This window comes from Cottoperca gobio, chromosome 3 (genome assembly GCF_900634415.1).
Source record: "Cottoperca gobio chromosome 3, fCotGob3.1, whole genome shotgun sequence".
Lineage (NCBI taxonomy): Eukaryota > Metazoa > Chordata > Actinopteri > Perciformes > Bovichtidae > Cottoperca > Cottoperca gobio.
In genome coordinates, this window is record NC_041357.1 from 2,915,001 (window position 1) to 2,932,948 (window position 17,948).

General features: G+C 38.1%; 1 protein-coding gene across 2 annotated transcripts; it reads right to left on the reverse strand.

The window, feature by feature from the left end:
* Positions 1-146: 146 nt before the first annotated feature.
* Positions 147-13,007, reverse strand: adgrg3 (adhesion G protein-coupled receptor G3). 2 transcript variants are annotated; one of them, XM_029427025.1, is made up of 12 exons: positions 12,907-13,007; positions 10,842-10,896; positions 10,261-10,348; positions 4,478-4,606; positions 3,943-4,110; positions 3,803-3,857; positions 3,625-3,716; positions 3,125-3,243; positions 1,693-1,973; positions 1,246-1,348; positions 771-1,096; positions 147-680 (listed from the first exon to the last, which is right to left on the reverse strand). In XM_029427025.1, the coding sequence occupies exons 1-12, from the start codon at positions 12,962-12,964 to the stop codon at positions 565-567; spliced, it is 1,590 nt and encodes a 529-aa protein (XP_029282885.1). In that variant the 5' UTR covers positions 12,965-13,007; the 3' UTR covers positions 147-564. The 2 variants fall into 2 exon arrangements, with proteins under 2 accessions (XP_029282885.1, XP_029282894.1); XM_029427034.1 differs by lacking the exon at positions 12,907-13,007 and adding an exon at positions 11,968-11,986.
* Between the last annotated feature and the right edge of the window lie 4,941 nt (positions 13,008-17,948).

Below are 17,948 nucleotides of genomic sequence, written 5' to 3' on the forward strand. Positions count from 1 at the left end.
AGCTACAGACTCTGTGGTATAACCTTTGACATTTCATGTTGGAGATTCAAAGGAAACCAAAAACAGCTGAGGTGAACTTTGACAGATGAGTTAGCACCATTGACCAATAGTACACTTTCAGGAAACAGAATGGAGGAAGCTTATTACTCTGCTACGACCACTTTTATTCAACTGCCCTCTGAGCAGTAATACGGTACAAATAAGTCTTTTGAATATACATTGATCTTATTATATGATGTTTCTGAAATAATATAAAAAAATAAGCCTTCAAAAATCTTTTTGGAACAATTTATAAGCCCAGAAAAACATATTTTTTTAATTCAGTGATTCACAAATGATAATCTTTGCCTGAAATTACTATAACCATAAGAATCATTTGTAGCACAATAAATAATTATAAGGGATTATTGTTCACGATGCATGTTTGTCTATGCAATTTTAACTAAACATTTTTGCAATACTGATTAAGTTATTGTTAGTTATCATTTAACAGTATATGGCTGGAGTCCAAATGTCAGTAAACACCTAATATAGGCAAAAATACATTTGTTGTAGCTGTGAATATCAGTTATTGAAACTGGTCGTCATCACTCTCTGAGAGGAAGGGTCTCTGCCTGAGGAGTTATTGTCAGATCGAGACTTGCAGCTCAAAGCCACGGACCACAGGAACATAAACACACCTAAGAATGAAAAAGAAAAATGCTTTGAAATCTTCCAGCATACTATAAATGCACAGTGGATACTTTATATGAGGTTCATAACATACTGACCCTGCAGGGAGTTTAGTATAGTGAATAGGTAGATCCCAGGAAGGGAGATGTAGGTGGTGCTCGCCAAGCCCCAAGGTAAGCCCAGCACACAGCTGAGGCCCAGCACGGTCACACAGTCTTTCCATAACTTGATCCCTTTCTCTCTGTTCATCTTCTTCCAGCCACTGCTGCTTTCAATGCCTCCTCCACCTGTCCTTAGCCGCCAGAGCTTAAACACCACAAGCCCCAGCATGCAGGAATTACAAAGTACCACCAGGCATGGGAAGGCCACAGTAGTGACGTAGCTGACTAAAAGCCTCTGTGGGAACTGTTTGCTCATCCAGCATCTGCAGGTTATTTAAAAAAAGAAAAATCAAGTTAACTTTGAATTCCAAATAACCCACAAGGAATAAAGCAGTATATATATTTGCTAAGAATTCAAAGCTTCCGTGTGGTTGAATATTGCAAATCATAACAATAAATCGTGGTTTCTTACATCTGCGCTGTTGAATTGGGGTTGTTGGCATCACTCACGTCCAGACTGTATTTGCCATAAACACCTACAATTCCACAAACCATTGCAATCAGTGTTGGAAGACCTGCATAAAGACAAGACAGATACAGAAGTTACTTCAACGAGCCCCCTTCAACAACGCACAGACAGAAGAACAGAGCACTTCTGTTCTCAAAGTGCAACCCCCCCAGCCACTTTGTATTTCCCTGTGGGGTCCTTTCTATAATGTTGTCAGACACTTCTAATAACATTCTGTAAAAACAAGCAGTATTTGTGGACGTACATTGACGATGTGGAATTACACTGCAGCCCGTTTAACGGCTGCAGTGTACTTACACAGAAACATAGGAAAATAGGTTTCAGATTAAAAAATACCGAAGCTACCCTAAACCTTCGACAGAAACACCGTCTCAACCAGACTCCACTCACCCCATCCGACCAAGCTAAGCTTTAGCAGGTATCTCCTGACGTAGATGTTAAAGACTTGAACTAAGAGAAGGTAGAGGTGGAATCCTTCCAGAGCCAGCCAGCTGAGGGTGGCCAGCAGTGACCAATGTAAAAAGAGACCCAGACTGCGGCAGACCCAGCCCTCCTCATCCTCATCCAGCTGCCGCACCCAGAAGCTGCACAGCAGGAAGCTGAGGTGAAGGCAGAGCAGCGCTCCTGTTAGTTGCAAATGCACACCGATAGCCTTCTCAGGACGCCGCCGTCTGAAAGGGAAACAGTATCATGTATATTATGATCATGATCATTGCCTATTTAGCAGATACAGTACTGGCTATTTCTGACCTGAAGGTAGTTTCATCTCAACACCGTCCTTAGAGTCCAGTGGACTCCCACTATCTCACCATAATAGTTCTGATGTTACTTTAGCTCCTGATTTAACACTTTCTTGTTTACAGGTTGACTACTGGTCCACATCGACTTCAATCTCGGAACACATTGGCATCAGTCTGACGAAGATAAGCCTCTAATATCCAGGGGCTATACTTCAGGGGTTCCAGTGCAACCAGCAGGTATCCGGTCCAACACTTCGATTAGCTTCTCCAGATGCGAGAATGGAGTTGGAGTTGAGAGACGACGTCTACGATCAGATTGCTTTAACAAGCAGCCAGATTACAAGCTAATTTTTAGCTAACAAAAAGCTAAATCATAGTCAGAAAATAGCCCATGGGTTCCGAGATTGCATTTCCGTCCAATGCGTTCCGCCTCTTTTTATCTCCACATGGACTGTTTACCTGCATTCAACTAAAACATGCTCAACCGTGATTGGTCAATACTACTCGGACTACAAACCAGACGACTTCGATACTATAATCTTGTCCCGATTTTTCGGGCATACCACACTTTTTTCTGTCTTGAAGGCATTCATAGTGTTGCAGTCAGTCTTTTGTACAGACAAGAAGTGACAGAGGTAGTTGTGTTAAAACAGAGATCTTGAAAGAGAGGATTTATTGTTTGACTGTCAATTTTGTAAAGTTACAGAAATTGTCGGATGCATATGATGCATATCTCACAGTTCTTGAGGTGTGTGGTAGGGGCTTTCATGTTTCAAACCTGCTACCTTACAGGAAGTTAGGTCAACTACAGAAAACGTTTGACCGAGAATGTCTCATGGCAATCCTCTGCAACCTATAACACTTAAACACTAATACCCTATTATATATAATATAATAATATAATATAATGTAACCCTATATAATACTAATAAAAATGTAAAGTGTTTGTTATTATTAGATTATTGCTTCAGTTTCATGACAGAAAGTATGAATGTCATCTCTGTTAAATTGTATTATATTCTTAATATAATTTACAGCAGACCTATGGAAATCATCATTTTAAGTCGAACAGAAAAACTCACTGTAGACATATGTAGATGATCAAGCTGATGATGGTGAAGAAGATGGAGAGTGCTGATCCTATGTAGGTGATGTAGCTAAGGTTTTCAGCATTTATTACATCCACTGATAATACTGGGTTCTGAAACAGATACAATACAAGTCCAATTAAAATGTAGCTTAAGTTCAGAAGTCTACTTTACCTCTTCAGTAGATATATTGTAAATATTATATATTTAAATCTGTTTTAAGTACTCGCTGTTGCCCTTTCTATGACACCCATGTCTATAATGCATTTTAAACGTACTTATAATGCGTTTATAACTTCTTTTTGCAAGGATCATAGTGCATTAGAATTACCGCATCTTAATCTTTTTATAATGCATTCACATACACTGCAAAACCCAATGTTTTATCCACTACTTACAGTTTTGCTCTTGTGCTTTTGAAGGCATGCACTAAAGACAAATTAATTTGCACATTAGGTAGCGTGTGGTTAATGAGAGAAATAATTAAATTGTACCACAAGCACAGCAAAGAAGCTCAGGTGGTTGCAGCTGCAAACAAACTCAAGTCCCGTGTCACTGGTGTCACATCCGTCTGTGCTCCAATGACCTAAAAACACACACATAATGTATAAATCTTGTTTCCACTTTGTATTTAAGTTAAAAAAAGAATTTAGGCTGGCATGTGTAGCCTACCTGTTCCATCCGCACGCTGTGACTCCTGCCAAAACACACAAGCCCCATTTTCTACCTGAAACATTCAGAAGTGTATTGGAAATAAGAAGAAAGCAGATTGATCCAACTGTACGGCTTCACAGCTGGTTTTGTTATTGTACCTGTTTGTTGTGTGTGAAGGTTAATTTGATGGGCTGTGAGAGGTCTCTGACAGGTTGGGTCCCTGTCCTCACTACCAGGACTAACTCCCCCAGAACAGTGCCTTGCATGTGGACAGGCTGGTGTGGTATGAGCAGTCTCGTGCTGCCTTTTCTCTGAGGGGGACTCAGCTGCACGGACAGATAGAGGTGGCAGAGGGCACAAGACACAAGTGTAGAAGAATTTCAACAACATTAGCTACAGTATCAGCCTTTCCTTTCCATTTTCATAGCACACAATGGCTGACTGTGAGTGTATAAAGCTTATGGAAACCAATGCAAATCAGCATGTGGGGAATGTGCTTCTTTGAATAAAGATGTAAATATCTTAAGGTAGAAGTCAGTGTGCAACAATGTGAAGGTCCTCCTCTTTATCCATCATCCTAAAAAAGAGCTAAAAAGAAGTCCTTAATTCACCTACATCTCTTTATGAACACGCCCATTGTGATTAGTGTGAATTAATAAGGGAAATCAAGGATGGACCTTCAGAGCTACAGACCTCAAAGAAAGTACTGTCGATCACAGTGACCACCAGCAGCACCTCTTGCTGAGACACAGCAACTCTGCTTCTCTGGAGAGCTGAGGATGGGATGTGAACCCTGTGTTCAAGAGTGGGACTCACTTCAGCCTAAAAACCATAAAGTATATACAAAATAAGCAAAGATTGATAAAAACATATTTATTTATTCATGGAAATTAAATTGTGGATGATTTTAATTGCACTGATTTGAACTTTACTTGACTATTTCTATTTTATGCAACTTTATACTTTTACTCCACTACATCTCAGAGGTATATATTGTTCTTTTTACTCCACTACATCTCAGAGGTATATATTGTACTTTTTACTGCACTACATCTCAGAGGTATATATTGTTCTTTTTACCGCACTACATCTCAGAGGTAAATATTGTTCTTTATACTCCACTACATCTCAGAGGTATATATTGTTCTTTATACTCCACTACATCTCAGAGGTATATATTGTTATTTTTACTCCACTACGTCTCAGAGGTATATATTGTTATTTTTACTCCACTACATCTCAGAGGTATATATTGTTATTTTTACTCCACTACGTCTCAGAGGTATATATTGTACTTTTTACTGCACTACATCTCAGAGGTATATATTGTACTTTTTACTCCACTACGTCTCAGAGGTAAATATTGTTCTTTTTACTCCACTACATCTCAGAGGTATATATTGTTATTTTTACTCCACTACATCTCAGAGGTATATATTGTTCTTTTTACTCCACTACATCTCAGAGGTATATATTGTTATTTTTACTCCACTACATCTCAGAGGTATATATTGTACTTTTTACTCCACTACATCTCAGAGGTATATATTGTACTTTTTATTCCACTACATCTCAGAGGTATATATTGTTCTTTTTACTCCACTACATCTCAGAGGTATATATTGTACTTTTTACTCCACTACATCTCAGAGGTATATATTGTACTTTTTACTGCACTACATCTCAGAGGTATATATTGTACTTTTTACTCCACTACATCTCAGAGGTATATATTGTACTTTATACTCCACTACATCTCAGAGGTATATATTGTACTTTATACTCCACTACATCTCAGAGGTATATATTGTACTTTATACTCCACTACATCTCAGAGGTATATATTGTACTTTATACTGCACTACATCTCAGAGGTAAATATTGTTCTTTTTACTCCACTACATCTCAGAGGTATATATTGTTCTTTTTACTCCACTACATCTCAGAGGTATATATTGTTCTTTTTACTCCACTACATCTCAGAGGTATATATTGTACTTTATACTGCACTACATCTCAGAGGTATATATTGTACTTTTTACTGCACTACATCTCAGAGGTATATATTGTTATTTTTACTCCACTACATCTCAGAGGTATATATTGTACTTTATACTGCACTACATCTCAGAGGTATATATTGTACTTTATACTGCACTACATCTCAGAGGTATATATTGTACTTTTTACTGCACTACATCTCAGAGGTATATATTGTTATTTTTACTCCACTACATCTCAGAGGTATATATTGTAATTTTTACTGCACTACATCTCAGAGGTATATATTGTTATTTTTACTCCACTACGTCTCAGAGGTATATATTGTACTTTTTACTGCACTACATCTCAGAGGTATATATTGTACTTTTTACTCCACTACATCTCAGAGGTATATATTGTACTTTATACTGCACTACATCTCAGAGGTATATATTGTACTTTTTACTCCACTACATCTCAGAGGTATATATTGTACTTTATACTCCACTACATCTCAGAGGTAAATATTGTTCTTTTTACTCCACTACATCTCAGAGGTATATATTGTACTTTTTACTCCACTACATCTCAGAGGTATATATTGTACTTTTTACTCCACTACATCTCAGAGGTATATATTGTACTTTATACTGCACTACATCTCAGAGGTATATATTGTACTTTTTACTGCACTACATCTCAGAGGTATATATTGTTATTTTTACTCCACTACATCTCAGAGGTATATATTGTTCTTTTTACTGCACTACATCTCAGAGGTATATATTGTTATTTTTACTCCACTACATCTCAGAGGTATATATTGTACTTTTTACTCCACTACATCTCAGAGGTATATATTGTACTTTATACTGCACTACATCTCAGAGGTATATATTGTACTTTTTACTCCACTACATCTCAGAGGTATATATTGTACTTTATACTCCACTACATCTCAGAGGTATATATTGTACTTTTTACTGCACTACATCTCAGAGGTATATATTGTACTTTTTACTCCACTACATCTCAGAGGTATATATTGTACTTTATACTGCACTACATCTCAGAGGTATATATTGTACTTTTTACTCCACTACATCTCAGAGGTATATATTGTACTTTATACTCCACTACATCTCAGAGGTAAATATTGTTCTTTTTACTCCACTACATCTCAGAGGTATATATTGTACTTTTTACTCCACTACATCTCAGAGGTATATATTGTACTTTTTACTCCACTACATCTCAGAGGTATATATTGTACTTTATACTGCACTACGTCTCAGAGGTAAATATTGTTCTTTTTACTCCACTACATCTCAGAGGTATATATTGTTATTTTTACTCCACTACATCTCAGAGGTATATATTGTTCTTTTTACTCCACTACATCTCAGAGGTAAATATTGTTCTTTTTACTCCACTACATCTCAGAGGTATATATTGTTATTTTTACTCCACTACATCTCAGAGGTATATATTGTTCTTTTTACTCCACTACATCTCAGAGGTATATATTGTTATTTTTACTCCACTACATCTCAGAGGTATATATTGTACTTTTTACTCCACTACATCTCAGAGGTATATATTGTACTTTTTATTCCACTACATCTCAGAGGTATATATTGTTCTTTTTACTCCACTACATCTCAGAGGTATATATTGTACTTTTTACTCCACTACATCTCAGAGGTATATATTGTACTTTTTACTGCACTACATCTCAGAGGTATATATTGTACTTTTTACTCCACTACATCTCAGAGGTATATATTGTACTTTATACTCCACTACATCTCAGAGGTATATATTGTACTTTATACTCCACTACATCTCAGAGGTATATATTGTACTTTATACTCCACTACATCTCAGAGGTATATATTGTACTTTATACTGCACTACATCTCAGAGGTAAATATTGTTCTTTTTACTCCACTACATCTCAGAGGTATATATTGTTCTTTTTACTCCACTACATCTCAGAGGTATATATTGTTCTTTTTACTCCACTACATCTCAGAGGTATATATTGTACTTTATACTGCACTACATCTCAGAGGTATATATTGTACTTTTTACTGCACTACATCTCAGAGGTATATATTGTTATTTTTACTCCACTACATCTCAGAGGTATATATTGTACTTTATACTGCACTACATCTCAGAGGTATATATTGTACTTTATACTGCACTACATCTCAGAGGTATATATTGTACTTTTTACTGCACTACATCTCAGAGGTATATATTGTTATTTTTACTCCACTACATCTCAGAGGTATATATTGTAATTTTTACTGCACTACATCTCAGAGGTATATATTGTTATTTTTACTCCACTACGTCTCAGAGGTATATATTGTACTTTTTACTGCACTACATCTCAGAGGTATATATTGTACTTTTTACTCCACTACATCTCAGAGGTATATATTGTACTTTATACTGCACTACATCTCAGAGGTATATATTGTACTTTTTACTCCACTACATCTCAGAGGTATATATTGTACTTTATACTCCACTACATCTCAGAGGTAAATATTGTTCTTTTTACTCCACTACATCTCAGAGGTATATATTGTACTTTTTACTCCACTACATCTCAGAGGTATATATTGTACTTTTTACTCCACTACATCTCAGAGGTATATATTGTACTTTATACTGCACTACATCTCAGAGGTATATATTGTACTTTTTACTGCACTACATCTCAGAGGTATATATTGTTATTTTTACTCCACTACATCTCAGAGGTATATATTGTTCTTTTTACTGCACTACATCTCAGAGGTATATATTGTTATTTTTACTCCACTACATCTCAGAGGTATATATTGTACTTTTTACTCCACTACATCTCAGAGGTATATATTGTACTTTATACTGCACTACATCTCAGAGGTATATATTGTACTTTTTACTCCACTACATCTCAGAGGTATATATTGTACTTTATACTCCACTACATCTCAGAGGTATATATTGTACTTTTTACTGCACTACATCTCAGAGGTATATATTGTACTTTTTACTCCACTACATCTCAGAGGTATATATTGTACTTTATACTGCACTACATCTCAGAGGTATATATTGTACTTTTTACTCCACTACATCTCAGAGGTATATATTGTACTTTATACTCCACTACATCTCAGAGGTAAATATTGTTCTTTTTACTCCACTACATCTCAGAGGTATATATTGTACTTTTTACTCCACTACATCTCAGAGGTATATATTGTACTTTTTACTCCACTACATCTCAGAGGTATATATTGTACTTTATACTGCACTACATCTCAGAGGTATATATTGTACTTTTTACTGCACTACATCTCAGAGGTATATATTGTTATTTTTACTCCACTACATCTCAGAGGTAAATATTGTTATTTTTACTGCACTACATCTCAGAGGTATATATTGTACTTTTTACTCCACTACATTTGAGAGGTATATATTGTTATTTTTACTCCACTACATCTCAGAGGTATATATTGTACTTTTTACTCCACTACATCTCAGAGGTATATATTGTACTTTTTACTGCACTACGTCTCAGAGGTATATATTGTACTTTTTACTCCACTACATCTGAGAGGTATATATTGTACTTTTTACTCCACTACATCTCAGAGGTAAATATTGTACTTTTTACTCCACTGCATCTCAGAGGTAAATATTGTACTTTTTACTCCACTACATCTCAGAGGTATATATTGTTATTTTTACTCCACTACATCTCAGAGGTATATATTGTACTTTTTACTGCACTACATCTCAGAGGTATATATTGTTCTTTTTACTGCACTACATCTCAGAGGTATATATTGTACTTTTTACTGCACTACATTTCAGAGGTAAATATTGTATGTGTTGATGTGTTGATGTGTTGATGTTGAATGTTTGTGAGAAACTGAAGGATGAAGTGATGCTTTATGTGTTGAGAAAGTTCTCCTATTTCTTAAACTAAATTAAGTCTTTACTGATGAAAAGCTTTTGAGAGACTCGTGGTTCTCACAGGACAAAGCTACAGATATATGATGATCGTATAGAATCTGATGCATTGCTGTAGTTGCTGCACAACCTTAAACATCCACAGCAAGATCCACATTAATGCAGCATTAATATTAATCCAGAAACATCATATATACTGTGATAGTAAAACACTGACAGGAAACAGTTTACTGAACAATCAATACTATAACTTTAAGTACTTTAAGCACATTATGCTAATAATACTAACATACTTTTACTTAAGTAAGGTTTTCAATGCAGGACTTCTACTTGTAGTGGACTATTTTGACAGTGTTGATGAACACTTTAACTAAAGTAAAGGATCTGAATACTGATTAATGAAGACAACTAACTGTTTCTCTCCTGTTTTGCTCATGTTTGTGCATTTCACACAAACTTCAGATTGTTTGAGAACCAGTTGAGACGAGCTGGGAGTCAGTTGACCTCACCTCTTGAGACGAATTCACCATCCGCTGAATGAAGTTTTGCATTAAGCGGCCTCTTAGTCTGCAGCTTGCAATTCTGTCCTCATAACAACTGCCAACACATATTTCACAATGCAAACAGTTACATAAACTTGAAAAAGTATTGATTTTATGTAAATGTTACGGCCACAGCTGACGCCTGCTCCCCTTAACAACACAACAAAGTGCCGTTTGTCCTTTGACATTATTTTAATGATTACTGTACACAGTCATTTCTGGGTTTAGAAAGTTGTTCACCCCTTTTGGCAGATAGAGCTGTTTCAAAATACTGATATAAACAGAGAGAGGCACAATCATGTGCATTTAGTACCTGCAAGACTTACAACCTGGAGACAATAATTTAGTTTCCAACAACATTGTGGTAAGTTATAATAATTGATTGTTGATTATTGTTTCAGGGTTTCACCATCTCATCATGTCAGAGCTATCCCAGCAGGGAGCAACCACATTATTCATTAGAGTAGAAAAAGGATGAATTAATCTTCAAAAATAAAAAGGAGAGTAAGATCTACAGTATCGGCTCAATGCGTATGGGTATGAGTTACCTGGTCCAGGGGACATCACCTTCTCGACACTCCTGGAGGACACTTTCACAGAAGCCTGTAAGAATGACAGAGAAAGAAAGTGAAAGTGTCAAACATAGTACAATATATGGACATAAGACTGAATGAGATAAAATAGTCACACTTTTTATGATTCCCATGTCTATAATGCATTATAAACATACTTATAATGCGTTATAGCACTGTATACTTATAGTTATATGCATTTGAGGTCTTCTTCATTCATAATGCCTTATAACAATATCATAACACATTGCAAAGCATTTTATGACTTATAAGGTCAAGTACACTTCATAATTGCTGGTCACTCACAGACTTTTCAGATTTAATTATACTTTTTTCACTTTACTTAAAGCAAACCACGAGCACTTAAAGTGACTTATAACCAGCTTGTAATGTATTATATCTGCCTATAGCTCAGGAATTTCATTACGTCCCTTAAATGTTCAATGTGTAGTTCTGAGCCAGCTGCTCCAAAGAAATATGGGCAGGCTTTCACCTCTAAACTGGGTCCATACAATCTCTAATGTTCATATTTTAGTCGTAGTAGTTTGGTATATTTATTGTATTCTAATGTATTCTTTATATTGTGTATTGCATTTACTCCTGTGTAATGCCTGTCGGTCAGTCAGCAGGGCAATATTACCAAACTTCAACCAAACTGCTGAAACTCTGATCTCTGGTCAGAAACCTCTGCTGTCTGATAATCTTCAGGTGGAGTTGATCATCTGTGTTTACTGATGCACTGATGTAGTCCCTGTAACGTTACGTTAGTTTGTTTACTGGACTAAATCCAAAGTGGCATCAACTAGAAAACTGGAACATGGCTGTAATATCTACAAGAGCGTCAGGCAGCTGTACTTCTTCTCCCTCTGTACTGAGGCAGACTGCAGCTACACTGACTCACTATCACCTCTAGAGGAACAAGTGGTATTACAGACTGGACGGAGCGCAGCTAGCTGTTAGCATGCTAACTTCAGTAGATATCTCTTCAACACAACACAGAGACGTCTTTGACATAACGTCATCACTGTTACCTCTTCACACCCTGTTGATAATGTGAGTTCACTGTTTTAATGTGTTAAGTTTAAGTGCTGGCAGAACTTACACATTGAACCTTTAAAGCAAACAATGACTACTAAGAGCAGTGGTTCCCATCCTGATGGTCGCCAAAGCTACATGGGGGTCTTGAGGCCTTCTTGATTTTAAGGGGTGTAAGACATCTTTTAAAATAAATATACAGTTGGCTAATATCTCAGGATGTCATTCAAATCTGTGAAGAAAAATAAAAGAAATTGTTAGTTTTAAAGTTTGGATAATTATTTAAGATAGGCCTATAAAGTTTTTTTTTTTTTTAATCTCACAGGATAAGCTTTAATGAAGACAAGCTGTTATATTGACAGAGCCTTCTCTCTCTGCTCAACAGCCTCATCCCACATTGGAAAAGTACGCAGTTAAAACAACCGAAGAGCTGATAGAACAACGGCCAAGAGTTAGGAAGAAGAAAACATTTGTTTATTTATTTACATTTATTTGTTGAAAAATAAGCCGATTAAGATTGTTAAAATAAAATAAAATAATAACGTAATACAGACAAAGAATTTTACTAAAAGTACCTAAAGAAAACAGGAAAACTGATATTCAATGCGATATTTACAGGAAATAATCTGCTCAAAATTCATTCAAATTGCTTGTTTTACACAAACATCCTGCAGTTATTGTGTTCACTATATATTACATATTTACATATATTTATAGTGTCGATAAGTATAATTAGACAGTGCTACAAGCAGATTATAATGTTTTTTAGACAAGGGCGTCATATAAAGTGTTGCAGATAAAATTTAGAAGTGACATATGGACACTTTGATCACCACTTGTTCAGGGAAACTGTGGCTTTTATTGTTGTGCAACTGGTTGGGTAAGAGTATCTCACGCATAGCAGAGGACCAGAGGGACTTGAAAATCCACGACCATAATATATATAGTTCAAATAGTTTTCATCTCATAAGCACACAAACTTAAAAAAAACATATGAAAAACTCACCACCAGCTTGGGTCGTAGAAAAGCACAATGTGAGGAGACAAAGAGTAAGCCACATCATGTCCTGCTGTTGCTCAAACACATATGGTGAGACTGTTGCCTGCTTGAGGTTTTACTAGATGAACAAGCAGCGAGTTTCACATCTATGTAAATCACATGATGCTGGCAGAGCGGTGGTGAACAGCACGTATAGACGAGAAGTGATTCATATATGACGCATTTTAATGGGTATTTTAATGACCCCACGATTTTAAGCTGTTTATATAAATCTTTATAGGAAATTTTGTCAAGTAAAGATGACTGAATTATCACTGAGAACTCAACCATTTACAATGTGACTGATTGTTCTTTGAAATAAATGATATCAACATTGTATTGTGAATAAATCTCCAAGAATTGAGAAAACAGCCTTTCGAAAAGAGGAAGTTCTACATTTCATAGATTTACTAAATACGTACAAAAAGAAGAAACTGTTAAGTCACTAGGGTCAACAACGACTGACACTTATATCTCGCTGGGGAAGCGAAACTCAGACTGCAACCACACATTGTTTTACACAGTTAGAAGCACACATGCAGTTCACTCTTGAACTATTTAAAGTGATTTAATACAAAGGGATACTTCAAAGCTATTCATTGGATTTTGAGGGTTGTAAACCATGTTTTTTAAATAGCAACATGTGACCATTGTTATTTACTGACATATTAAGACTTTATTCAAACACACCTCTCTGGGAATCATCACCTTATCGTGGTAGAGAGGTTTGTGTGTCCCTATGAACCTGAGAGCTGTGTTGTCTGGAGCCTAGTGCTCCTAGTGCTCCAAGGCAAATTGGTCTCAGGCGAGGGGCCAGACTAAGAATGGTTCAAAAACGACCTCATGAAACAGAGGGAAAGGAAAGGAGAGACCCTGCCCGGAGGAAGCCCCGGTGGTCAGGGAAGCCGTCCGACTGAAGAAGCAGTCCTTCCGGGTTATGTTATCCGGGAGGACTCCTGAAACAGTTGCAGGGTACCAAAGGACTAGAAGGGCGGCAGCCTCTGCCGTGTCAGAGGCAAAGCAGCGGGTGTGGGAGATGTTCGGAGAAGCTATGGAGAAGGACTTTCGGTGGGCACCAAGGTGCTTCTGGAAAACCATCCGGCACCTCAGGAAGGGGAAGCGGGGAATCATCTAAGCTGTGTACAGTTAGGGTGGGACCCTGCTGACTTCGACTGAGAAGGTTATCGGGCGGTGGAGGGAGCACTTTGAGGAACTCCTGAATCCGACTGACTCCTCTATGGTAGACGCAGAGCTGGAAGCTGATGGGGGATCATCGTCAATTTCCCTGATGGAAGTCACTGAGGTAGTCAAACAACTCCACAGTGGCAAAGCCGCAGGGGTTGATGAAATCCGTCCAGAAATGCTGAAGGCTTTGGGTGTTGAGGGACTGTGTTGGTTGACACGCCTCGTCAACATTGCGTGGAAGTCTGGGACAGTGCCTAGGGGGTGGCAGACCGGGGTGGTGGTTCCCTTATTCAAAAAGGGGGACCAGAGAGTGTGTGCCAACTACAGGGGTATCACACTTTTCAGCCTCCCTGGTAAAGTCTACTCTAAGGTGCTGGAAAGGAGGGTTCGGTCGATAGTCAAACCTCTGATTGAAGAGGAACAATGCAGATGCCGTCCTTGTTGTGGGACAACGGACCAACTCTTCACTCTCGCAAGTATCCTGGAGGGGGCCTCGGAGTACGCCCATCCGGTCTACATGTGTTTTGTGGATCTGGAGAAGGCGTATGACCGGGTCCCCCGGGTGATACTGTGGAAGGTGCTGCGGGAGTATGGGGTGAGGGGGTCACTTCTGAGGGCCATCAAATCCCTGTACGCCCAAAGCGAGAGTTGTGTCCAGATCATACCTGTCAACATTGGAATGATGATTGATGAGTTGTGTGGCTTTTGTTTCCCCCGACGAGGAATTCCTTGCGATGTCAGAGTCGGGAACATGTCCGCTACACTGCGACTGAAATCATCGCAGAAGCTGAAGGCTACATTATTTTTAGCACAAAGCATCGACATCTTTCCCTCAGCTTTGGTCACTTGGTCTGCCTCCGAAACAGTTCTTGTCACAAATGAAGTCATTGACAGTGTATGTGTTTGTGCGTGCTCGGGCTTGTGCTTGGACGATTTTTCTTGCTATCGATGCTAACATCTGAATGGCACACTTCACAAAAAGCACGAGTTTGCCCGACTCTACTTTTAATAAATAAGGGAAGGTCTCCTCTCATTTGTCTAGTTACTTGCATAAAGTTTTTACTTGTTTGGCAGGCACATCTATCTCCCGTTCACTGAGACTCATCCATATGTTTTCGTCTTCACCTTCTGTGTTATTCTAATATATTCTAATAAACTTTTACACTCTAGTTATTGTTCCTGTTTTCTTCTTCTGTGTGTTTACTGGCTGATAATGTTTTTCAGCTAAAGTTAAACATAATACTGCCACCTGCTCTATCGGAGGCCACTTTACACTTTTTTTAATTAGGCCTATTTTCTTTTTTTGAAAGGTTAAAAATACGGGATAATTACGGGAAAATATTTAAACGGGATACAAGTAAAAATACGGGACAGGTATGGTCCGGATACTCTTCAGTAAGTCGGACTCGTTCCCAGTGAATGTTGGCCTCCGCCAGGGCTGCGCTTTATCACCAATCCTGTTTGTGATTTTCATGGACAGGTAGTTGTGGAGGAGAGGGGTTGCATTTCGGTGGCCTGAGGATCTCATCGCTGCTATTTGCAAATGATGAGGTCCTGATGGAGTCATCGGTCTGTGACCTTCAGCAGTCACTGGATCGGTTCACAGCAGAGTGTGAAGCGGTTGGGATGAGGATCAGCACCTCAAAATCTGAGGCCATGGCTCTCAGCAGGAAACCGGTGGATTGCCTACTCCGGGTAGGGAATGAGCCCTTACCCCAAGAAGGAGTTCAATTACCTCGGGGTCTTGTTCGCGAGTGAGGGGACGATGGAGCGCGAGATTAGCCGGAGAATCGGAGCAGCGGGGGCGGTACTGCAGTCGCTTTACCGCACCGTTGTGACGAAAAGAGAGCTGAGCCAGAAGGCAAAGCTCTCGATCTACCGGTCTATCTTCGTTCCTACCCTCACCTATGGTCATGAAGGCTGGGTCATGACCGAAAGAACGAGATCACGGGTACAAGCGGCCGAAATGGGTTTTCTCAGACGGGTAGCTGGCGTCTCCCTTAGAGATAGGGTGAGAAGCTCAGCCATCCGTGAGAGACTCGGAGTAGAGCCGCTGCTCCTTTGCGTTGAAAGGAGCCAGTTGAGGTGGTTCGGGCATCTAGTAAGGATGTCGCCTGGGCGCCTGGGCACACACACACGCACACACACACACACACACGCACACACACACCCACACACACACACACACACACACACACACACACACACACACACACACACACACACACACACACACACACACACACACACACACACCTGACATCTTAATTAGTTATTAACTGCAGGAAAATATGAAATCCATGTTGACAAGGCACAGAGAGAAGAAACTAAACACATTATTATAGCTGAAGATGGACGTGGCAATTAGATGTCTTTTCCCGCGCTCATGTGTCTATCCACACCTTCCAGACTAAACAATGTATCATATCTTCTACAAAAAAAATATGTATATCATATACACACACCCCCTATATATAGCTTTTATTTGTGCCTTGCTCTCATTTTACTCTGTAAGCACAATGAGTGACCGATTAAGTGATTATCAGAGAGGTTCTTGACCACAGTTTTGAACCAGATGGAGGATGTCTCAGAAATGGAAGACAACATCGATTATGATTTCAATCAAGACTTTTATAAGACTGACCAGTCAACAGATGGCGATGAAGAAGTCCCTGAGGAAGAGGCCCCTGGGGAAGAGACACCTGAAGAACTGACACCTGAGATGACATTCCAGTCCAAGGGTGGCAACTGGCTCTGGTATTCATCCTCCCAGGACAGAGGAGGCAGAGTGAGAGTGGAAAACATTGTTACTTCCTGATGGAATAAATAAAAAGCAAAAATCCATCTACATTTTAATGCCAATATATTCAGTGTACCTCAGCTGTAAGTTAAATCACATCCAAAAGAAAATGCTTTGGACAAAAGAAACAAAACAGAGCAAAGTTTATATACTGTATTTCTGCTGTTCCTTTACTGCTTGATTAAATCAAATACCCACAAATATTAATTTACTCTACAGATTCCAACAGTGGTAAAAAAAAAGAAGTAAAAAATGAACTAAGCAGATCAACACTTGATCAAAGACTTGCACTTGATTTTAACTGTAATATATTTCATTTTAAAGAAATCAAAGGAGTTCAACTCATTACAGCAACAAGTGAATTACGTTTTCTTTGTTTATTTTTCTTTTCTCATCTCAACAACAAAGACAAATGTGAGGTCAAGTCTCCAAATGGTAACAATACAGAAACGAAATGAAAAAATGAAAAGTGAGAGCTTTTTATCTTACACCATATTGTTGGAGGAAAATCTTTCATGCAGTTCCACCTAAAGCAGGTGTCGGCAACCTTCACTATCTAAAGAGCCATTTTTCCGCTTCTTCCACTAAAAAGATTTGTCTGGAGCCACAAAACATATTTGATAACTGTTGGAAAATAACACAGCTTATAGCTTTATATATAGTTATACTATATTTGTTGCATTTATGAAATTACAGAATGACAATAAAAGAAACTGTTGAGATCTTATTGCTATTTTCATCTGTTTTAACAAAGCAAAACAGCAAACTCTTGTGAAGAGGAGGAAAACATACAGTGGCATGTTTAGACAGACTTTGAAAGACATTAACAGAACTATGCAGTCTATTTCAGTGCTGTCCATATGTGTTGAATCAAATCAAATGAATATAATATAAAAAGCAGCCTATTAGCTTAAAAAGAGTAAACATAAACAGGTCATTATGTCTACGTGGTGGTGGTGATGGCTTCATAGACGAAGACTCATCTCTAATTTTTTCACGCATCTCCAGCTCGGTACTTTTCAGC